The following is a 24,445-nucleotide window of genomic DNA, read 5'->3' as shown; positions in this document are numbered from 1 at the left end:
AAGCCCAAACGGCAACGTCTGAAATTGGTAATGACAGTCCTGTACTGCAAATCTCAGGAACGCCTGATGAGGAGGGAAAATCGGTACATGAAGGTATGCATCCTTTATGTCCAGGGACACCATCCAATCCCCCCCCCTCCTCCAGGCTGGCGATGACCGCTCTGAGCGATTCCATCTTGAACTTGAACTTTTTCAAGTACAAGTTCAGGGATTTTAGATTCAAAATGGGCCTGACCGAACAGTCCGGTTTCGGGACCACAAACAGGGTTGAGTAATACCCCTTTCCTTGCTGGAGAAGAGGAACTTTGACTATCACCTGTTGAAGATACAATTTTTGAATCGCAGTCAGCACTAACTCCCTCTCTGACGGGGAAGCTGGCAGAGCCGATTTGAAAAACCGGCGAGGAGGCACGTCTTCGAATTCCAGCCTGTATCCCTGAGAAACAATCTCTATAGCCCAGGGATCCACCTGTAAGTGAACCCAGACCTGGCTGAAAAATCGAAGACGCGCCCCCACTAGAGCTGACTCCACCCGGGAAGCTCCAGCGTCATGCGGTGGACTTTGCAGATGTAGGGGAGGACTTCTGTTCCTGGGAACTAGCTGCATGCAGCTTTTTTTCCCTTGCCTTTTCCTCTGGCAAGGAAGGACGATCCCCGTACCTTCTTGCTTCTATTGGAACGAAAGGACTGCATTTGATAATGAGGTGCCTTTTTAGTATGCTGCGGGGGGACATAAGGTAAGAAATTCAATTTACCGGCCGTAGCAGTAGAGACAAGGTCCGAGAGGCCTTCTCCAAACAACTCCTCCCCCTTGTAAGGCAACGACTCCATATGCCGCTTTGAGTCGGCATCCCCCGTCCACTGTCGGGTCCACAGGAGTCGCCTAGCAGAAATAGGCATAGCATTTATTCTGGAGCTTAGTAAACAAATGTCTCTTTGAGCATCCCTCATATACAAAGCAGCATCTTTGATATGCTCTAGGGTCATTAGAATGGAATCCTTATCTAGGGTTTCAAGTTCCGTAGATAAGGAATCTGTCCATGCTGCGATAGCACTACACACCCAGGCCGATGCCATAGCCGGTCTAATGATAGTAAATGTGTTTCATGGTAACCTCCTGCTTACGATCAGCAGGATCGTTGAGGGAAGCTGTATCCTGAGAAGGCAGTGCCACCTTCTTGGATAAGCGTGTCAGCGCCTTGTCTACCTTCGGCGAAGATTCCCATCGTATCCTGTCCTTTTGTGGAAAGGGATACGCCATAAGAATCCTTTTGGGAACTTGTAGTCTCCTATCTGGAGATTCCCAAGCCTTTTCGCACAAGTCGCTTAGTTCAAATGAGGACGGAAAAGTGACCTCAGGCCTTTTCCCTTTATACATGTGTACCCTCGTGTCAGGGACAGGGGGTTCCTCAGTGATATGCAAAGCCTCTTTAATGGCCATAATCATGTAACGAATACCTTTCGCCACCTTTGGCTGTAATTTTGCATCCTCGTAGTCGACACTAGAGTCAGTCTCTGTGTCGGTATCTGTGTCAGTGATCTGGGATATGGTGCGTTTTTGAGACCCCGAAGGTCCTGGTGCCACAGGGACAGGCAAGGTCTGACTACCTGACTGATCCCTAGCTTCAGCCTTGTCTAATCATTTATGCAGTAAATTTACATTTGCATTCAAGACATTCCACATATCCACCCAGTCCGGTGTCGGCGTTGCCAACGGCGACCTGACCATCATGCACTCCCCCTCCTCCTTAGGGGAGCCTTCCTCGTCAAACATGTCGACACACACGTACCGACACACTTCACACACACAGGGAATCTCTTTTCTGAAGACAGGTTCCCCCTGAGGCCCTTTGGAGAGACAGAGAGAGAGTATGCCAGCACACACCCCAGCGCTATATGTCCCTGGAGAAAAACACAGAATGTTTACCCAGTAGCGCTGCTGTAGTGTATAAATGCCAATATTGTGCCCCCCCTCTACTTTAAAACCACCTTTCACCGTGTGTCAAGCAGGGGAGAGTCCGGGGAGCTTCCTCTCAGCGGTGCTGTCTAGAGAAAATGGCGCTGGTGAGTGCTGAGGGTAAAGCCCAGCCCCCTCGGCGGCGGGCTTCTATCCCGCTCAAACTTAGTAAAAAATGGCGGGGGCTCTTTTATATACATGTACAGTGCCCACATGTACATGTATATACACTTTTGCCATAGGAGAGGTGTTTTATTGCTGCCCAGGGCGCCCCCCCTGCGCCCTTACAGTGACCGGAGTGTGTGAGGTGTAGCGGATCAATGACGCACAGCTGCAGTGCTGTGCGTTACCTCTATGAAGCACCGAAGGCTTCTGCCGCCTGAGAGGTCTTCTGTCTTCGTTTCTTCTGGCTCTGTGAGGAGAACGGCGGCGCGGCACTGGGGTGAACGCCCAGGACGAACCTGTGTTCATTCCCTCTGGAGCTAATGGTGTCCAGTAGCCGAGGAAGCAGAGCCTAACATTTAAGTAGGTCTGCTCCTCTCTCCTCAGTCCCTCGATGCAGGGAGCCTGTTGCCAGCAGTGCTCCCTGAAAAAGAGAAAAAATCCTAACAAAAAAGCTTTTTAAGCAGGAAACTCAGGAGAGCTCCCTGCAGTGCACCCATTCTCCTCTGGGCACAGTCTAAAACTGAGGTCTGGAGGAGGGGCATAGAGGGAGGAGCCAGTGCACACCCAGAATCCTAAAGTCTTTCTTAAAGTGCCCTATCTCCTGCAGAGCCCGTCTATTCCCGATGGTCCTTACGGAGTCCCCAGCATCCTCTAGGACGTTAGAGAAATAACTACTGACCGATGGTAACGTCACTGGGCTGCCTTTATTTCAGCAAACTTCGAAAACTGAAAGTTGTCTAAGTATGCTTGTGTGAATCAATGTCATTTTTAGATGGTGTTGATTCTTAAACCCTCGATCCTACCTATGGGAAAGAGGTTCAGGGTTGTGAAGAGGGTATCCGCTATGCCTCGTTCGCAGTTAGTGATCCTAGGATACTCAGGTCACTAAAGGGGGGTATACGCGGAGAGATCCGTGCTTAATTTCGAAGCAATCTGACTAGATTGCTTAGAAATTAAGCACGGATCTCTCTGTGTGTATGCCCCATAGCGATAGCGATGCGCGGTCACGGGCGTCGCCATCGCCGGTACTAGATTGATCTGCAGGCACAATCTAGTGTCATCGCTCATTTCCCAGCTGGGTGAAATGAGCGTTCCCCCTGCCCCCCCCACCCCTACCCAGCAGTAAGTATTGCACTGTGCTGTCTGCCCACTCCACATCATTAAGTCATGCACTCTGTATATCCTGCATTGTACTGCCTGCCCCTCCCAAACAGTATGTCCTGCATTGTGATGTCCGCCCACTCCACATCATTAAGTCGTGCACTCTGTATATCCTGCATTGTATTGCCTGCCCCTCCCAAACAGTATGTCCTGCATTGTGATGTCCGCCCACTCCACATTATTAAGTCGTGCACTCTGTATATCCTGCATTGTACTGCCTGCCCCTCCCAAACAGTATGTCCTGCATTGTGATGTCCGCCCACTCCACATTATTAAGTCGTGCACTCTGTATATCCTGCATTGTACTGCCGGCCCCTCCCAAACAGTATGTCCTGCATTGTGATGTCCGCCCACTCCACATTATTAAGTCGTGCACTCTGTATATCCTGCATTGTACTGCCTGCCCCTCCCAAACAGTATGTCCTGCATTGTGATGTCCGCCCACTCCACATTATTAAGTCGTGCACTCTGTATATCCTGCATTGTACTGCCTGCCCCTTCCAAACAGTATGTCCTGCATTGTGATGTCCGCCCACTCCACATCATTAAGTCGTGCACTCTGTATATCCTGCATTGTACTGCCTGCCCCTTCCAAACAGTATGTCCTGCATTGTGATGTCCGCCCACTCCACATCATTAAGTCGTGCACTCTGTATATCCTGCATTGTACTGCCTGCCCCTCCCAAACAGTATGTCCTGCATTGTGATGTCCGCCCACTCCACATCATTAAGTCGTGCACTCTGTATATCCTGCATTGTACTGCCTGCCCCTCCCAAACAGTATGTCCTGCATTGTGATGTCCGACCCCTACCCAGCAGTAAGTCCTGCATTGTGCTGTCCGCCCACTCCACATCAGTATGTGCAGCACTGTATACTCCATATCTGTATATCCTGCATTGTCAAAACATGACTCACTGGAGCTGACAATTCCCCCACACTATCTTCCCTGACATCTTGGCATTGCCAGACCTCACTGATATGTCACGTCTAGGTATTGTCCTCTCCACACCCGGAGATTTTGTATTGTCCTCTCCCTTCCTATGTTTTATTTAGTATCCTCGCCCTCCACCCTATTTTGAATTGTCCCTTTTCCCCCTATGTTTTGTATTGTGCAGACCCCCTCCCCTCCCTATGGATAACTTACCTTTGCATGCCCAGTTGGGATGGGACATCGAAAGAAAACATTGGTTAAATAATGCGATACCGATTTTAAACAATGTTAACTAATGTTTCTATTTTTTTAAATAGACTAGCTACCCAAAGCGTATAAGACACAAAAGGGTCTATTCATGAAGCAGTGAAAAGAGTGGGGAAGTGAGCCAGTGGAGAAGTTGCCCATTTCTATTATTTTTATGTTGATGGAGGCTTAATTTTGCCTATAATGCAATAACCCGGGTTGGAGCCACAGGGCGGTATTCTATCAGCTGTGGTGAGTTACCGTTGCTAAAGAATCCACTTGGGGCTATCCTTTTAGCCCGCTAAACCGTCAGTTATTGGGGATTATACATGTCGTGCCTCAGGCATGCCAAGCATAATCCTGATAACCAGCCCCAGGATAGCAGTTATCGGACGGAAACACAAGGGTCCGTGATTTTATCACAGATTCCCATGTGTTATCGGCTGATAACAGGTGATTTAACCCACAGTAAAAACAGGCTGGAATTGGATAGCCCAATAAAGCCCGTTATTACCGTGCGGTAAATCACCGCACTTAATAGGATACCCCCTCAATGTGAAAAGAGAACTGTCCCAGGTCGGACCTGGGATTTAGGTGTTAAAGGGGTATCAGTAGGTTGCCACCTCATGCATCACTGATTCCTGTAGATCTCCCCCCCCCCCAAGCAATGTTCATGTAAATAAAATGATGTACCATATTTACAAAATATTGTACGTACAAACAATCTAAATGAAACAGTGTATCTATATAAATAGGAATATAGTAGGCACCACTTGGATAAATTACAGGCATTTGGTGCCTTAAAATAAGATTTTAAACCTACCGGTAAATCTTTTTCTCCTAGTCCGTAGAGGATGCTGGGGACTCCGTAAGGACCATGGGGATAGACGGGCTCCGCAGGAGACATGGGCACCAAGAAAATAAGAATTTACTTACCGATAATTCTATTTCTCATAGTCCGTAGTGGATGCTGGGGACTCCGAAAGGACCATGGGGAATAGCAGCTCCGCAGGAGACTGGGCACAAAAGTAAAAGCTTTAAGACTACCTGGTGTGCACTGGCTCCTCCCCCTATGACCCTCCTCCAAGCCTCAGTTAAGATACTGTGCCCGGACGAGCGTACACAATAAGGAAGGATTTTGAATCCCGGGTAAGACTCATACCAGCCACACCAATCACACCGTACAACTTGTGATCTGAACCCAGTTAACAGCATGATAACAGAGGAGCCTCTGAAAAGATGGCTCACAACAATAATAACCCGATTTTTTGTAACAATAACTATGTACAAGTATTGCAGACAATCCGCACTTGGGATGGGCGCCCAGCATCCACTACGGACTATGAGAAATAGAATTATCGGTAAGTAAATTCTTATTTTCTCTGACGTCCTAGTGGATGCTGGGGACTCCGAAAGGACCATGGGGATTATACCAAAGCTCCCAAACGGGCGGGAGAGTGCGGATGACTCTGCAGCACCGAATGAGAGAACTCCAGGTCCTCCTCAGCCAGGGTATCAAATTTGTAGAATTTAGCAAACGTGTTTGCCCCTGACCAAGTAGCTGCTCGGCAAAGTTGTAAAGCCGAGACCCCTCGGGCAGCCGCCCAAGATGAGCCCACTTTCCGTGTGGAATGGGCTTTTACAGATTTTGGCTGTGGCAGGCCTGCCACAGAATGTGCAAGCTGAATTGTACTACAAATCCAACGAGCAATAGTCTGCTTAGAAGCAGGAGCACCCAGCTTGTTGGGTGCATACAGGATAAACAGCGAGTCAGATTTTCTGACTCCAGCCGTCCTGGAAACATATATTTTCAGGGCCCTGACTACGTCCAGCAACTTGGAATCCTCCAAGTCCCTAGTAGCTGCAGGCACCACAATAGGCTGGTTTAAGTGAAATGCTGAAACCACCTTAGGGAGAAATTGAGGACGAGTCCTCAATTCTGCCCTGTCCGTATGAAAAATTAGGTAAGGGCTTTTATAGGATAAAGCCGCCAATTCTGAGACACGCCTGGCTGAGGCCAGGGCTAACAGCATTACCACTTTCCATGTGAGATATTTTAAGTCCACAGTGGTGAGTGGTTCAAACCAATGTGATTTTAGGAACCCCAAAACTACATTGAGATCCCAAGGTGCCACTGGAGGCACAAAAGGAGGCTGTATATGCAGTACCCCCTTGACAAACGTCTGAACTTCAGGAACTGAAGCTAGTTCTTTTTGGAAGAATATTGACAGGGCCGAAATTTGAACCTTAATGGACCCTAATTTTAGGCCCATAGACAGTCCTGTTTGCAGGAAATGCAGGAAACGACCCAGTTGAAATTCCTCTGTAGGGGCCTTCCTGGCCTCACACCACGCAACATATTTACGCCAAATACGGTGATAATGTTGAACAGTTACATCCTTCCTGGCTTTGATCAGGGTAGGGATGACTTCATCCGGAATGCCTTTTTCCTTCAGGATCCGGCGTTCAACCGCCATGCCGTCAAACGCAGCCGCGGTAAGTCTTGGAACAGACATGGTCCCTGCTGGAGCAGGTCCTTTCTTAGAGGTAGAGGCCACGGGTCTTCCGTGAGCATCTCTTGAAGTTCCGGGTACCAAGTCCTTCTTGGCCAATCCGGAGCCACGAGTATAGTCCTTACTCCTCTCCTTCTTATGATTCTCAGTACCTTGGGTATGAGAGGCAGAGGAGGGAACACATACACTGACTGGTACACCCACGGTGTTACCAGAGCGTCCACAGCTATTGCCTGAGGGTCCCTTGACCTGGCGCAATATCTGTCCAGTTTTTTGTTGAGGCGGGACGCCATCATGTCCACCTTTGGTTTTTCCCAACGGTTCACAATCATGTGGAAGACTTCTGGGTGAAGTCCCCACTCCCCCGGGTGGAGATCGTGTCTGCTGAGGAAGTCTGCTTCCCAGTTGTCCACTCCCAGAATGAACACTGCTGACAGTGTTATCACATGATTTTCCGCCCAGCGAAGAATCCTTGCAGTTTCTGCCATTGCCCTCCTGCTTCTTGTGCCGCCCTGTCTTAAAATCCAATCATAATAGGAATACAGATAATTTAGTAATAATAATAATAAAAATATAAATAAATAAAAATAAAAATAAAAATATAAATAGTACATTAACGAATATTCATCTAAATATAAGTGGAATTATTTAGATATATAATTTAATATCAATTTTGCCTAGTGTCTTATGATTAGACTCCAATATATAAAACTACGTGATCTCCGAGTGTTCTGCATGTTCCTCGATATTCCCGTGTCCCATTCGTGTTTTTTAAAGACTCATAATGAAATGTAACCAGCCTATTACTAATTGCAATTAAACGTATTTCCAAGCAACATCATGGTTATAATCTGTATTTAGCGGTTACTTAGCAACCGATTCAGTTTATGTTTAACAGGTTCCAAAGAACGGATTTCTATTGGCCAGCAGTATTTAGCGGTTGCTTAGCAACCGATTCAGTTTATGTTTAACAGGCTCCAAAGTACGGATTTCTTGGCCATTCAGAAGTGATGCAGTGGGTCACGTGACCGGCGAGAGTCCGATCACGTGACACTGACTTCTTCAATACAAAACTTTATCAACTTAAACTGCTTACAAGTCACGTGACCGGCGCGAGTCCGACCACGTGACACTGACTTCTTTAACACAAAACTTGTATCAGCTGACACTGCCTACAAGTTACATGCAGCATCATCTTAACGCGAGACCGTGTCACGTGACCGGCAAATGTCCGATCACGTGACCGGAACATCATGCGTTCCAACAATAAACATACAACCCGGCAAAAGAGTATTTAAGACAAACGCCCTCTAGCTAGTAGACCATGTGATACTCCCACATGACCCACAAATAATTCCCTATTGGTCACTTTTCGATCTGAAATCACATGATCGGAATTGATGTAAACAATTAAATAAACTAACCAGTTACTCTTCTCGTTTCCAGCTTCGTTTTTACTAAACACAAAATTGAAATGATGCCTTATGATAAATATCAAACACTAGACCGACTTCTGTATTATTTTAAGTATCATGTTTAGATTAACAATTAAGCATCAGCTGTCTCCAATGATGACATCACTTCCCCTATAAAAGGGTGATCAGTCTCAATGCCACAATACCTTTGACAAAGCTGCCTGGAGCAGCGAAACGCGTTACGCAAAGACCTGTGTGGACACATGCTGACCAGCACTTCCATCACGCCACCACTTGCAGTCAGGACCTCTGTTTACATCTCTATCTCCGTGAACCAGGACCCCTACTGGCATTGCTATTGCCTACAACATCTATAGAGGATCCACTTAACGGAACACGGAGTTCCAAGTGAACTGTGAACCAGGACCCCAACTACATCACCGTTGCCACACGGACTTACACCTAACGGGATCCATTCTAAACGGAACACAGACTTGGTAAATACATCCAATTGGATGAAGTTGTTCAAATTTGGTCCATCACTATGACTGTGCTTGTATTGGTGTGTGCTTAAATCATTTGAATGTCGGCATGAACAGATTCTCAAGTCCACCTGTAGTCATTTATGAGACATATTAGTTTTTATTGTATTAAAGTATTTGCATTTTTATTCACAAAAAATATTTTTTATTATATATATTAAAATATCCATTTATAGACTCTATTGTGTCAAGCAGCGCTGTATATTTTTTCTTCTCTTCTTGTAATTTAAAGGGTCTGACTACCCCTTATCTATACAGCTGCTAGGGAAAACACACTCATCACAGCGCCCACATATATACTTGTTATATATACTTTCCCCACTATCACATGATTTTCCGCCCAGCGAAGAATCCTTGCAACTTCCGTCATTGCCCTCCTGCTTCTTGTGCCACCCTGTCTGTTTACGTGGGCGACTGCCGTGATGTTGTCCGACTGGATCAGCACCGGCTGACCCTGAAGCAGAGGCCTTGCCTGACTTAGGGCATTGTAAATGGCCCTTAGTTCCAGGATATTTATGTGAAGTGACGTTTCCATGCTTGACCACAAGCCCTGGAAATTTCTTCCCTGTGTGACTGCTCCCCAGCCTCTCAGGCTGGCATCCGTGGTCACCAGGACCCAGTCCTGAATGCCGAATCTGCGGCCCTCTAGAAGATGAGCACTCTGCAACCACCACAGGAGAGACACCCTTGTCCTTGGAGACAGGGTTATCCGCTGATGCATTTGAAGATGCGATCCGGACCATTTGTCCAGCAGATCCCACTGAAACGTTCTTGCGTGGAATCTGCCGAATGGAATCGCTTCGTAAGAAGCCACCATTTTTCCCAGGACCCTTGTGCATTGATGCACTGACACTTGGCCTGGTTTTAGGAGGTTTCTGACTAGGTCGGATAACTCCCTGGCTTTCTCCTCCGGGAGAAACACCTTTTTCTGTACTGTGTCCAGAATCATCCCTAGGAACAGCAGACGTGTCGTCGGAATCAGCTGCGATTTTGGAATATTTAGAATCCATCCGTGCTGTCGTAGTACTACTTGAGATAGTGCTACTCCGACCTCTAACTGTTCTCTGGACCTTGCCCTTATCAGGAGATCGTCCAAGTAAGGGATAATTAAGACGCCTTTTCTTCGAAGAAGAATCATCATTTCGGCCATTACCTTGGTAAAGACCCGGGGTGCCGTGGACAATCCAAACGGCAGCGTCTGAAACTGATAGTGACAGTTCTGTACCACAAACCTGAGGTACCCTTGGTGAGAAGGGTAAATTGGGACATGGAGGTAAGCATCCTTGATGTCCAGAGACACCATATAGTCCCCTTCTTCCAGGTTCGCTATCACTGCTCTGAGTGATTCCATCTTGAATTTGAACCTTTGTATGTAAGTGTTCAAGGATTTCAGATTTTAAAATAGGTCTCACCGAGCCGTCCGGCTTCGGTACCACAAACAGCGTGGAATAATACCCCTTTCCCTGTTGTAGGAGGGGTACCTTGATTATCACCTGCTGGGAATACAGCTTGTGAATGGCTTCCAATACCGCCTCCCTGTCGGGGGGAGACGTTGGTAAAGCAGACTTCAGGAACCGGCGAGGGGGAGACGTCTCGAATTCCAATTTGTACCCCTGAGATACTACCTGCAGGATCCAGGGGTCCACTTGCGAGTGAGCCCACTGCGCGCTGAAATTCTTGAGACGGGCCCCCACCGTGCCTGAGTCCGCTTGTAAGGCCCCAGCGTCATGCTGAGGACTTGGCAGAAGCGGGGGAGGGCTTCTGTTCCTGGGAAGAGGCTGTCTGCTGCAGTCTTTTTCCCCTTCCTCTGCCCCGGGGCAGATACGAGTGGCCTTTTGCCCGCTTGCCCTTATGGGGACGAAAGGACTGAGCCTGAAAAGACGGTGTCTTTTTCTGCTGAGAGGTGACCTGGGGTAAAAAGGTGGATTTCCCAGCCGTTGCCGTGGCCACCAGGTCCGATAGACCGACCCCAAATAACTCCTCCCCTTTATACGGCAATACTTCCATATGCCGTTTGGAATCCGCATCACCTGACCACTGTCGCGTCCATAACCCTCTTCTGGCAGAAATGGACAGCGCACTTACTCTTGATGCCAGAGTGCAAATATCCCTCTGTGCATCTCTCATATATAGAAATGCATCCTTTAAATGCTCTATAGTCAATAATATATTGTCCCTGTCCAGGGTATCAATATTTTCAGTCAGGGAATCCGACCAAGCCACCCCAGCACTGCACATCCAGGCTGAGGCGATTGCTGGTCGCAGTATAATACCAGTATGTGTGTATATACTTTTTAGGATATTTTCCAGCTTCCTATCAGCTGGTTCCTTGAGGGCGGCCGTATCAGGAGACGGTAATGCCACTTGTTTTGATAAGCGTGTGAGCGCCTTATCTACCCTAGGGGGTGTTTCCCAACGCGCCCTTACCTCTGGCGGGAAAGGTTATAATGCCAATAATTTTTTAGAAATTAGCAGTTTTTTATCGGGGGTAACCCACGCTTCATCACACACCTCATTTAATTCATCTGATTCAGGAAAAACTACGGGTAGTTTTTTCACACCCCACATAATACCCTTTTTTGTGGTACTTGTAGTATCAGAAATGTTCAAAACCTCCTTCATTGCCGTGATCATGTAACGTGTGGCCCTACTGGAAAATACGTTTGTTTCCTCACCGTCGACACTGGAGTCAGTGTCCGTGTCTGGGTCTGTGTCGACCACCTGAGGTAACGGGCGCTTTAGAGCCCCTGACGGTGTTTGAGACGCCTGTACAGGTATTAACTGATTTGCTGGCTGTCTCATGTCGTCAACAGTCTTTTGTAAAGTGCTGACACTATCACGTAATTCCTTCCATAAGACCATCCAGTCAGGTGTCGACTCCCTAGGGGGTGACATCACTAATACAGGCAATTGCTCCGCCTCCATACCATTTTCCTCCTCATACATGTCGACACAACGTACCGACACACAGCACACACACAGGGAATGCTCTGATAGAGGACAGGACCCCACTAGCCCTTTGGGGAGACAGAGGGAGAGTTTGCCAGCACACACCAGAGCGCTATATATATATACAGGGATAACCTTATATAAGTGTTTTTCCCTTATATAGCTGCTGTATAGATTTATCTGCCAAATTAGTGCCCCCCCTCTCTTTGTTTTACCCTGTTTCTGTAGTGCAGGACTGCAGGGGAGAGTCAGGGAGCTTCCCTCCAACGGAGCTGTGAGGAAAAATGGCGCCAGTGTGCTGAGGAGATAGGCTCCGCCCCCTTCTCGGCGGCCGTTCTCCCGCTTTTTTATGGAAAAACAGGCATGAGTTAAATGCATCCATATAGCCCAGGAGCTATATGTGATGCATTTTTTGCCCCCTAAGGTGTTTATATTGCGTCTCAGGGCGCCCCCACCCAGCGCCCTGCACCCTCAGTGACCGGAGTGTGAAGTGTGCTGAGAGCAATGGCGCACAGCTGCGGTGCTGTGCGCTACCTTATTGAAGACAGGCCGCCGATTTTTCCGGACCTCTTCTGCTCTTCTGGCTCTGTAAGGGGGACGGCGGCGCGGCTCTGGGACCCATCCATGGCTGGGCCTGTGATCGTCCCTCTGGAGCTAATGTCCAGTAGCCTTAGAAGCCCAATCCACTCTGCACGCAGGTGAGTGCGCTTCTTCTCCCCTTAGTCCCTCGATGCAGTGAGCCTGTTGCCAGCAGGTCTCACTGAAAATAAAAAACCTAAAACTAAACTTTTTTCTAAGCAGCTCAGGAGAGCCACCTAGACTGCACCCTTCTCGTTCGGGCACAAAAATCTAACTGAGGCTTGGAGGAGGGTCATAGGGGGAGGAGCCAGTGCACACCAGGTAGTCTTAAAGCTTTTACTTTTGTGCCCAGTCTCCTGCGGAGCCGCTATTCCCCATGGTCCTTTCGGAGTCCCCAGCATCCACTAGGACGTCAGAGAAAGAACTTTAGGTATGGGTGTGCACTGGCTCCTCCCTCTATGCCCCTCCTCCAGACCTCAGTTAGAGAAACTGTGCCCAGAGGAGACGGACAGTATGAGGAAAGGATTTTGTTAATCCAAGGGCAAGATTCATACCAGCCCACACCATTCACACCGTATAACTAGGGATATACGAACCAGTTAACAGTATGAACAACACAGCATCAGACCGAGACTGATGAAAACTGTAACATAACCCTTATGTAAGCAAAAACTATATACAAGTCTTGCAGAAGTAGTCCGCACTTGGGACGGGCGCCCAGCATCCTCTACGGACTAGGAAAAAAAGATTTACCGGTAGGTTTAAAATCTTATTTTCTCTTACGTCCTAGAGGATGCTGGGGACTCCGTAAGGACCATGGGGATTATACCAAAGCTTTCAAATGGGCGGGAGAGTGCGGATGACTCTGCAGCACCGATTGAACAAACATGAGGTCCTCCTCAGCCAGGGTATCAAACTTGTAGAACTTTGCAAAGGTGTTTGAACCCGACCAAGTAGCAGCTCGGCACAATTGCAATGCCGAGACCCCTCGGGCAGCCGCCCAAGAAGAGCCCACCTTCCTAGTGGAATGGGCCTTAATCGATTTTGGTAACGGCAATCCAGCCGTTGAATGAGCCTGTTGAATCGTGTTACAGATCCAGCGAGCAATAGTCTGCTTTGAAGCAGGAGCGCCAACCTTGTTGGCAGCATACAGGACAAACAGTGCTTCTTTTTTTCTGACCCTAGCCGTTCTGGCTTCGTAAATTTTCAAAGCCCTGACAACATCCAGGGACTCGGAATCCTCCAAGTCTCGTGTAGCCACAGGCACCACAATAGGTTGGTTCATATGAAAAGATGAAACCACCTTAGGCAAGAATTGAGGACGGGTCCGCAATTCCGCTCTATCCATATGGAAAACCAGATAGGGGCTTTTATGAGACAAAGCCGCCAATTCCGACACTCGCCTAGCCGAAGCCAAGGCTAACAACATGACCACTTTCCAAGTGAGATATTTCAATTCCACTGTTTTAAGTGGTTCAAACCAGTGCGACTTAAGGAAACTCAACACTACGTTAAGGTCCCAAGGCGCCACCGGAGGTACAAAAGGAGGCTGAATATGCAGCACTCCCTTCACAAAAGTCTGTACTTCTGGGAGAGAAGCTAATTCCTTCTGAAAGAAAATGCATAGGGATGAAATCTGAAACTTAATGGAGCCTAATTTTAGGCCCAAATTCACTCCAGTTTGTAGGAAGTGAAGGAAACGGCCCAGATAGAATTCTTCCGTAGGAGCATTCCTGACCTCACACCAAGAAACATACTCTCGCCATATACGGTGATAATGTTTAGCTGTCACGTCCTTCCTAGCCTTTATCAGAATAGGAATGACCTCAACCGGAATGCCCTTTTCCGCTAGGATCCGGCGTTCAACCGCCATGCCGTCAAATGCAGCCGCGGTAAGTCTTGGAACAGACAGGGCCCCTGTTGTAACAGGTCCTGTCTTAGAGGAAGAGGCCACGGATCTTCTGTGAGCATTTCCTGCAGATCCGGATACCAGGCCCTTCGCGGCCAATCTGGAACAATGAGAATTGTCTGTACTCCTCTCATTCTTATTATTCTCAACACCTTGGGGATGAGAGGAAGAGGAGGAAACACATAGACCGACTGGAACACCCACGGTGTCACTAGGGCGTCCACTGCCACCGCCTGGGGGTCTCTTGACCTGGCGCAATACCTCTGTAGTTTTTTGTTTAAGCGGGACGCCATCATGTCTATCTGGGGCAGGCCCCACTGACTTGCAATCTGTGTGAAGACTTCCTGATGAAGTCCCCACTCTCCTGGATGTAGATCGTGTCTGCTGAGGAAGTCTGCTTCCCAGTTGTCCACTCCCGGAATGAACACTGCTGACAGTGATTTTCCGCCCAGCGAAGAATCTTGGTGGCTTCCGCCATTACCACTCTGCTCCTTGTGCCGCCTTGGCGGTTTACATGAGCTACTGCGGTGATGTTGTCTGACTGGATCAGAACTGGTAAGTCGCGAGGCAAAGTCTCCGCTTGACGAAGGGCGTTGTATATGGCCCTCAGTTCCAGGACGTTGATGTGGAGACAAGTCTCTTGACTTGACCAAAGACCTTGGAAGTTTCTTCCCTGTGTGACTGCTCCCCAACCTCGGAGGCTCGCGTCCGTGGTCACCAGAACCCAGTCCTGAATGCCAAATCTGCGACCCTCCAGAAGGTGAGCACTCTGCAGCCACCACAGGAGAGACACCCTGGCCCTGGGGGACAGGGTGATCAACTGATGAATTTGTAGATGTGACCCGGACCACTTGTCCAGTAGGTCCCATTAGAAGGTCCTCGCATGGAACCTGCCGAAAGGAATGGCCTCGTAAGATGCCACCATCTTTCCCAGGACTCGAGTGCAGTGATGCACCGACACCTGTTTTGGCTTCAATAGGTCTCTGACCAGAGTCACGAGTTCCTGGGCCTTTTCTATCGGAAGATAAACCCTTTTCTGGTCCGTATCCAGAATCATGCCTAAGAAGGTCAAACGAGTTGTAGGAACCAACTGTGACTTCGGGATATTGAGAATCCAGCCATGTTGCTGTAACACCCTTAGTGAAAGTGACACGCTGTTCAACAACTGTTCTCGTGATCTCGCTTTTATTAGGAGATCGTCCAAGTATGGGATAATTGTGACACCCTGCTTGCGCAGGAGCACCATCATTTCCGCCATTACCTTGGTGAAAATCCTCGGGGCCGTGGAAAGCCCAAACGGCAACGTCTGAAATTGGTAACAACAATCCTGTACCGCAAATCTCAGGTACGCCTGATGAGGTGGGTATATGGGAACATGAAGGTATGCATCCTTTATGTCCAGGGATACCATAAAATCCCCCCCTTCTAGGCTGGCGATGACCGCTCTGAGCGATTCCATCTTGAACTTGAACCTTTTCGAGTATAGGTTCAAGGATTTTAAATTTAAAATGGGTCTGACCGAACCGTCCGGTTTCGGGACTACAAATAGGGTTGAGTAATACCCCCTCCCTTGTTGAAGCAGAGGAACTTTTACCACCACCTGTTGAAGACAAAATTTTTGAATTGCATTTAAAACTATCTCCCTTTCTGGGGGAGAAGCTGGTAGGGCCGATTTGAAAAACCGGCGAGGGGGCATCTCTTCGAATTCCAGCTTGTAACCCTGGGAAACAATTTCTATTGCCCAGGAATCCACCTGTGAGTGAACCCAGATGTGGCTGAAAAGTCGAAGACGTGCCCCCACTGGGGCAGACTCCCTCAGCGGAGCCCCAGCGTCATGCGGTGGATTTTGTAGAGGCCGGGGAGGACTTCTCCTGGGAACTAGCTGTGGTTGGCAGCTTTTTCCCTCTGCCCTTACCTCTGGCAAGAAAGGACGATCCTCGTGCTCTCTTGTTTTATTTGACTGCATTTGATAATGTGGCGCTTTCTTAGGCTGTGAGGGAATATAAGGCAAAAAATTTGATTTACCTGCTGTAGCAGTGGAGACCAGGTTCGAGGGACCTTCCCCAAACAATTCCTCACCCCTGTAAGGCAAAACCTCCATATGCCTCTTTGAGTCGGCATCACCTGTCCATTGTCGGGTCCATAGGACTCGTCTAGCAGAAATCGACATAGCGTTGACTCTAGAACCCAGCAGGACAATGTCTCTTTGAGCATCTCTCATATATAAGACAGCATCTTTAATATGACCCAGGGTTAATAAAATGGTATCCTTATCCAGGGTATCCAATCCCGACGATAAGGTATCTGTCCATGCTGCTACAGCGCTACAAACCCATGCCGACGCTATCGCCGGTCTGAGTAAAGTACCAGAATGTGTGTAAATGGACTTCAAAGTCGCATCCTGCTTGCGATCAGCAGGATCCCTGAGGGTAGCCGTATCTTGGGATGGCAGCGCTACCTTTTTGGATAAGCGTGTCAACGCTTTGTCCACCCTAGGGAAGGATTCCCACCGTATCCTGTCCTTAGCCGGGAAAGGATACGCCATAAGAACCCTTTTGGGAATCTGCAGTTTCTTGTCTGGAGATTCCCAAGCTTTTTCACATAACTCGTTAAGCTCATGAGAGGGGGGAAAGGTTACCTCAGCTTTCTTTCCCTTAAACATGTGTACCCTCGTGTCAGGGACAGAGGGCTCAATAGTGATATGCAGTACATCCTTTATTGCAATAATCATATATTGAATATTTTTAGCCAATTTTGGCTGTAACTTTGCATCATCGTAGTCGACACTGGAGTCAGAATCCGTGTCGGTATCAGTGTCTACTATTTGGGATAGTGGGCGCTTTTGAGACCCCGAAGGTCCCTGCGACATGGGGGCAGGCAGGGGTTGACTCCCTGCCTGTTCCCTGGCTTCCAACCTTTTGTGCAATAAATTCACATTAGCACTTAAAACCTTCCACATATCCACCCAGTCAGGTGTCGGTGTTGCCGACGGAGACACCACATTCATTTGCTCCACCCCCTCACTAGGAAAGTCTTCTACCTCAGACATGCCGACACACGCGTACCGTCACACACCACACACTCAGGGAAACCTCTTATCTGAACACAGTTTCCCCACAAAGGCCCTTTGGAGAGACAGAGAGAGAGTAAGCCAGCACACACCCAGCGCTGATGACCCAGGAAAAAAACACACTATATGTTTTACCTAGATAGCACTGTATATCTATTTTGCGCCAAATTATGTGCCCCCCCCCCTTCTTTAAAACCCTCTTTCACCGTGGTTAAGCAGGGGAGAGTCCGGGGAGCTTCCTCTCAGCGCTGTGCTGTGGAGAAAATGGCGCTGGTGAGTGCTGAGGAACAAGCTCCGCCCCCTCATCGGCGGGCTTCGGTCCCGCTTAAAATTTCAAAATATGGCGGGGGATCTCTCTTATATACAGTGCCCAGCCTGTATATAATGTTATTGCCACCTTTGGAGGTCCATATTGCTGCCCAGGGCGCCCCCCCTGCGCCCTGCACCCTTACAGTGACTGCCGTTTGTGTGTGCTGTGTGGGAGCAATGGCGCACAGCGCTACCACTGTGCGTTACCTCAGTGAAGATCTGAAGTCTTCTGCCGCCTTTGAAGTCTTCTTTTTTCACATACTCACCCGGCTTCTATCTTCCGGCTCTGCAAGGAGGACGGCGGCGCGGCTCTGGAACGAACTGCGGGGTGATACCTGTGTTCCGTTCCCTCTGGAGCTAATGGTGTCCAGTAACCTAAGAAACAGAGCCTAACATTAAAGTGGGTCTGTTTCTTTCCCTCAGTCCCTCGCTGCAGGGAGTCTGTTGCCAGCAGGCTCCCTGAAAATAAAAACCTAACAAATACTTTCTTTTTCAGGAAACTCAGGAGAGCTCCCTGTAATGCACCCAGTCTCCTCTGGGCACAGTAATAAACTGAGGTCTGGAGGAGGAGCATAGAGGGAGGAGCCAGTGCACACCCATACCTAAAGTTCTTTCTTAGTGCCCATGTCTCCTGCGGAGCCCGTCTATCCCCATGGTCCTTACGGAGTCCCCAGCATCCTCTAGGACGTAAGAGAAAACTAGATTATGTGCAAGAGGGAAGAACCATGGAAGTGTAAAGGGCCCCATACACTAGGACGATAATGCCTGATTTCATCCGATTTTGGGCATTCGGCACGATATATTGGATGAAATCGGGCATTTTGGAGGCGTTTCCGATCACATGCGCGTTCCCGTGAGCATCAGATTGGATCCTACAGATTGAATGTGCTGCACATTCAATCTGGTCCGACCCCGCAGGCGTGGCTGGGATAGCCCAAGATACATTGTATGCAAAAGGACAGCATACGATGTATCTTGGGCTATCCTTCCCCCCAGGAGGCTGCCAGGGGTGATCACCCGCGACATGTCCGTAAGACATGTCGCGGTAGTGTATGGGGCCCTTAAGTGTTGCACACAACCTAATCAATATCACGCTTCAACAGGTTAAACAAACAAATGCACTACTAAAAGGTGTGTTGGTGATTCAAAAATATACATATATCTATGTGTAACTTGAGCCTCTATTTGTTTCATGCATGCTCATTATATTATAAATATATGTGTGACATGCCTGTTAGCTCTCGTTGCTCTTCTCACATGAGCCACGCCGGCCTTACTTCACCACCGCAGCCCGGGAAACACTGAGGGAGAGCTGCCGGGGGCAGCTTCGGCTCAGTCTGTGGTCCGTAGGCGTAGCCCGGAGAAACGCTGAGGAAGAGCTGCCGATGGCAGCGTCACAGCAGTTTCGGCTCAGTCTGTGGTCCGTAGGCGTAGCCCGGGGAAACGCTGAGGAAGAGCTGCCGGTGGCAGCGTCACGGCAGCTTCGGCTCAGTCTGGGGTGAACATAGTCTTGTGAGATTTGATGTCATCATCTCGCGAGACAGTCACTGTAGTTTACTGAGTTCCTCGGCTGCCAAGGAGCACTGCTGGTTGTTCCCAGGGTCCCCTTATTTCTGTAGAATCTAGGAATCCGGGTGAAGGGAAAAGCCTCCTGGAGAGTTGACACCAAATCCTGGGGAATTCAGGAAATCAGGGAGAGGCGGCAACCCTAGGTATCAGGCACACAAACCCAAAGTAAATTCATCCCTATAATAATTGTACTTAAATTAATAAAATAAAGTTTTCTTATTTGCCTACTATAAATTCCATTGGATTTGCATGCTGATTTCAAGTGCCAACTGATGTATAACAGTGGCAAACGCAGGATTTCCAAATGCAATCCACAATCTCCCACTCTGCGGAACATGGAATACAGTATTAATATTTAACACAATATATGGTCTATAGCGTAGACTGCATCAAACATATTAAATAATATAACTAAGATAAGTAATCAAGAAAAGGTTAAACATACTATAATAAATACATAAAAATAATAGAACCAGTACTGCACTTTCTAAGTACACATTCTCCCACCTCATGGTAAGGCGCCTGTCTCTTCTGTCTGGTAGCTGCTCTCTGGTCCAGTGCACTGACTGAAGACTCAGAAACACACACATACAGCAAACTTGGTAGAAGAAGCTGCTACCATTGGGCATGTGCAGCAGCTCTGCTATGTTCCTTAAACTGCAAAGATATGGTGGCAGCTCTTGTAATCCTATTATAAACAATTGCTATTGTTGTTATAATTTGAGACACTTGCCAAGAGGAAGGGGGTTCCCTGCGCTTGCCTATGTACAATACAGGGACCAGAAGGCTTAGCAATAGCTACAGCAGGGAACTATAGAAACACAACTCTCTTGTATGATAGAACGCCCTCCGTATACAACGCTGCTTATCTGGTATATGCGGATTACTAGGATGGAGCGACAAGCATCAGCTAAGGTCGTACTGAGCGCTGTCACTGGGCACTGACCTGTTTTGACTACAGCGGTTCATCTCCCTCCATAGCCGGCGCATTTCTTCTGTAAATATATCGGTGTTATTCTTATTATACTGTACAGCGTGTGCAGTGCACACTACACAGTGTATACTTACTGTGTGCGGGGGAGGAGTCTCTACCCGTCACTGCCGCTCTGTGTACTGGAATGACACTGGTGGGGCGGAGCTACCGGTTCTAACGCTGCGGTGGGAGGAGGGGCGTTACCATAGAGACGTCCTAATTAGCGTCTGTGTGGCCATGTCCTGGCGCTGCGGCGGGAATGGTGGGGAGCAGCGCGGGCGCCCATTGTTCAGCTGCTGCGAGTGCCGCCCACAGGTCGCTCCAGCAGCGCTCTGATACGTGTACGCTCACATGGGGCGGGGGTGCGGCCCGGAGGCGGCCCTTGTAGCAGGGTGACCGTGTGTTGCTGCCGGCCTGGAGATCCGTTACCCAGTAACAGACTTACAAGTCCCTGCTGTACTTGCTGCACGGAGGAAGAGGACTGGGATCTGGTCTCGGTGTGTCTGGCTGTACACGGGGACATGGTACGTTCTAATGCCCGCCACATTGTATTGTGCACATGCTACTGTCCGCAGCATGTACGTGTATTGCTCTGTTACCATGGTTACGTTGAATAAATAAAACGATAATTTTTATAACATTGCTATCTGCCAGCCAGCTGCAACAGCATCTCCATCCACTTACATGAGCTGTCCTGTCTAGCTATGCTCACGAAGAATGATTCAGTTGCTATCTATCTATCTATCTATCTATCTATCTATCTATCTATCTATCTATCTATCTATCATCGCAGACTGTAAGTAACCTGTAGGTGGCTGCCTGGGATATTATAGGAGGGCACATGATGGCTGCTGATGTCAGTCTGGCTGCTTAGTGAGAGCTCTAAGGGGCATATTTATCACCATACACATCCAGGATGCAGATGACCGGTGACAAAATCGCCCAAGCTTGCACTGCGATAATTGATTACATCGCAGAGATGTATCAGTTATTGCATGCAGGAACAGAGCTTGCGTTCAAGCTCTGTCCCTGCGATGCTTCTTTGTAGCATCATCAGGGTATTTACCGTAAAAAATACCCCGATGTCCTGCTGCGCATGTGCCGCCCCCACTGACATTGCTGCTACCGCCACTGTGCGGTCAACCCCTCCTGTCGCGACTACCCCCTCGCTCTGTGAACCCCCCCAAACAAGATAATATACTCACCTGTCCAGGGAGCCGGTCCGCGCTGCTTCAGGAGGCTGTCGGGCGCCGGGTCCTTCTCCTGCGCTGTGAGCCCCAGTGCTGTAAAGTGCGATGCCACTTTGCAGCGTCGTTTTACTGCATCGGGGTCACATTGCAACATATTAGGGGCCCGGCAGCGCTCACCGGAGCAGCGGACACCGGCTCCCTGGACAGGTGAGTATGTTTTTATTTTTTTTTTATTTTTTTTTTTTACACTGATCAGCTTGTGTGTCCATCGGACACACAGAGCTGATCACTGGAGCCGGGTCCCACTCGGCTTTCTTTGCCAGGGGCAGAGGAAGCTGGGCAAAACGGTGCTTATCGCAGTGCTGCCCTGTGAACTCGCCAGCCTGAGCTAGCGAGATTATCAAAAAATCACTGCGGTATTTTATCCCTTTTTTTGTTTTTTTTGTTTAGTAAATCTGGTCAGATCGCATTTCTCATTTTAAGTACAGGGAATGCGATGTGGCTTACTAAAAAAAAAAGTGAATTAAAGGGTTTGGAGCAGTTTTTCCTTAAAACTGCTCCAAATGCCCCTTAATACATTTAGGTGATACTAAAATAATGTGAAAAGTAAAAATAATGTTAATATATGGGCCCCAAAATGCAAAGTTACCAAAGGCCATCTGCATACACAGATTAGGTAAATGAGAGGTCTCAGATCATGCAACATCTTCATTTTCCTGTACTGTAGTCTTACTACCAATGTGATTGGTCCTTCCCACATAGTGCTTGTAGCTAGATGCAATAGCATTGTGTCACTGATGTTACCAAGATGTACTAATAGCCCTCTGGGGAACGGATATACAAGCACAGCACATCCCTACTTTATCAGGCTGTATAAGACACTATGGGATCCTCATCATCCGCACTCGTTACTTCCCACCCAGCGCGGCCTCCACCACTCTTTGTGCCACCTGTGCGGCCAATGTACCCAGTGCTCAGGATGCGGACAGACATGACGGTAATATCGTGTAGATAAGGGAGTCTTCATAGATCAGATTTGCAGTTTTTATAATCAGACGCTTTGTCCCAGTGCTGTTGGAATAAAAGGAAATTGTAAAGTAATCCTATAGCTTTCTGCTCGTTTATCTTGCCTTCTATTGTATGATTTAGTCATTTTTCTGTAAAAGCGGTTATTTTGCATAGGGAGCAGTGTATTTATATACACCTAAGAAGCAAATTGCTCCTAAATGTTCATCTTTCTAGTGACTTGATGGGCTCTTTAAGGGGAATTCAAATGTTTGAAAAGTCAGTTGGGTGTCTCCCCCCCCCCCCCCCCCCCCCCCTGTCTATTAGATAGAAAAGTCGGTTTGGGGGGTGGGGGGGGGGTCTCTTTTACCTGTCTATTAGATTGAAAAGTCGGTTTGGGGGGGGGGGGGGGGTCTCTTTTTCCTGTCTATTAGATAGAAAAGTCGGTTTGGGGGGGGTCTCTTTTTCCTGTCTATTAGATAGAAAAGTCAGTTTGGTGTCTTTCTTTTTTTTTTTTTTTTCCTGTCTATTAGATTGAAAAGTCAGTTGGATGTCTGTTTTTTTTCTATCATTTGAATTTTTGTCTTTAAAGTTATTTTGCTAGCCATTTTTCCAAATTCTCAGAAGTGTACTTAAATATAAATAAAAGCAAGTTACTTTGAGCTGTGTTTATATTTTTGACATAATCACTTTTTTTTTTTCTATGTGCTTGTGTGTTGTGACGGTTTTGTCATTAAAAGCAATCCTTGTGTATCTGTAATTTTATTAACATATGTTTTTATAAATAATCTTTATTGGTATTTTTTCTTCCTTTTTATAAACTGCCTAATTTGAAGTTGTTGTTGTCCCTCCCCCCCTCACCCCCCTTTCAATTAATTGTCATTACGGCAATCCATCAGATTGTCATAATGCATATAGTAATGCCCCCTACACATTCGCCAATATGCCGCCGAGCTGCCCGTCACCCGACTCCATAGCAGTGCCTGCTAATATGGACAGTCTCGTCCATATTGGCCTGCATGCATAAGCGACTGGGCACCAACGATGAACGAGCGAGGGGTCGCGCGTCGTTCCTCATTGGTACCTACACCTTAAACGATATGAACGAGTTCTCATTCATTAATGAACGAGAACGTTTATATTGTTTAGTAAAATCTATTAGGGTGTAGGGCCCTTAAGACAAGCAGTCTCTACCTGTTGTTGCAGAGTGGTTATTATTTTTATTAAATTATGCTGAGTTTTATTTCTTAATTTTATTCAATGATGTTGGTCTTAAAATTCTTAAAGATCACATGGACCCGTCTGACGCATAAGTAGCCCACTTGCATATCGCCTGTGCAACCAGGAGTGCTATAGACGTAGACTTGAGTTTGTCACACATGCATGTGAACGTATGCATGCATGGACAGATTCAGGGAGGAGGGGCACTGTAATTGAAGAAAAAATGTAATTTTATTCAAGTGCAGCAATACAGTGCGCTAAGACTTACTGGTAGGCGGCGGAGGGGGTGCCAGTCAATGTTGTGGGGTGCAGTGCGCTGTTGGAACTAATGCCGTTTGATCATCGCCTGCTTGTCCCTGACTGCAGTACTGCTTTCTCGGGCAGGCCATCTTGTGGCTTCTGGCTGGCTGCTCAGGGTCCTCCTTATTACCTGCTCTATGGCATGACCACAGAGACATTTCTATGCATTGATGATTTTGTTCGCTAACTTACCAATTAACATGATAACGAGATGATTCATAGCTTATGTTACTCAGAGGATCTCAGAACATTTCAGTGAAAACCCCATCAAAATCAGTTCAGTAGTTGTCCAGTTTATTACATACATACATACATACATACATACATACATACATACATACATAGTGGGCTTTGACCCTTTTCAATTTGCCTACAGGGCAAATCGATCTACGGATGCTGCTGCACTGACTGTTATATCATATACATACCCATTTGGAAGG

The 24,445-nt window shown here is 47.8% G+C and overlaps 2 protein-coding genes across 7 annotated transcripts in view; one reads left to right on the top strand and one right to left on the bottom strand.

The window, feature by feature from the left end:
• BBS12 (Bardet-Biedl syndrome 12) overlaps positions 1–20,481 on the bottom strand; it is a 57,009-nt gene extending 36,528 nt beyond the window's left edge. For 2 of the 6 annotated variants that reach the window (XM_063920287.1, XM_063920284.1), the window contains exons 1-3: positions 20,385–20,474; positions 20,263–20,311; positions 19,545–19,642 (exon numbers count right to left, since the gene is read on the bottom strand). Coding sequence is in view for 1 of the 6 variants with exons in the window: in XM_063920284.1 (XP_063776354.1) it covers positions 19,545–19,556 (12 nt within the window). In the remaining 5 variants the exon portion in view is untranslated. Of the gene's footprint in view, positions 1–19,544; positions 19,643–20,262; positions 20,312–20,384 lie in introns of all 6 variants that reach the window. The other 4 variants (XM_063920286.1, XM_063920285.1, XM_063920288.1 and 1 more) reach the window with 3 other exon arrangements.
• A 60-nt stretch (positions 20,482–20,541) lies between these two features.
• The window catches only part of LOC134917408 (uncharacterized), a 57,823-nt gene continuing 53,919 nt past the window's right edge, over positions 20,542–24,445 (top strand). Inside the window, exon 1 of the mRNA XM_063920290.1 lies at positions 20,542–20,813. Within this exon, the coding sequence (XP_063776360.1) occupies positions 20,811–20,813 (3 nt within the window). The 5' untranslated portion in view covers positions 20,542–20,810. The remainder of the gene's footprint in view (positions 20,814–24,445) is intronic.

This window comes from Pseudophryne corroboree, chromosome 1, assembly GCF_028390025.1.
Source record: "Pseudophryne corroboree isolate aPseCor3 chromosome 1, aPseCor3.hap2, whole genome shotgun sequence".
Taxonomy (NCBI): Eukaryota; Metazoa; Chordata; class Amphibia; order Anura; family Myobatrachidae; genus Pseudophryne; species Pseudophryne corroboree.
The sequence above is the reverse complement of the archived record's forward strand: the minus strand, read 5'-3'. Positions and strand labels throughout refer to the sequence as shown.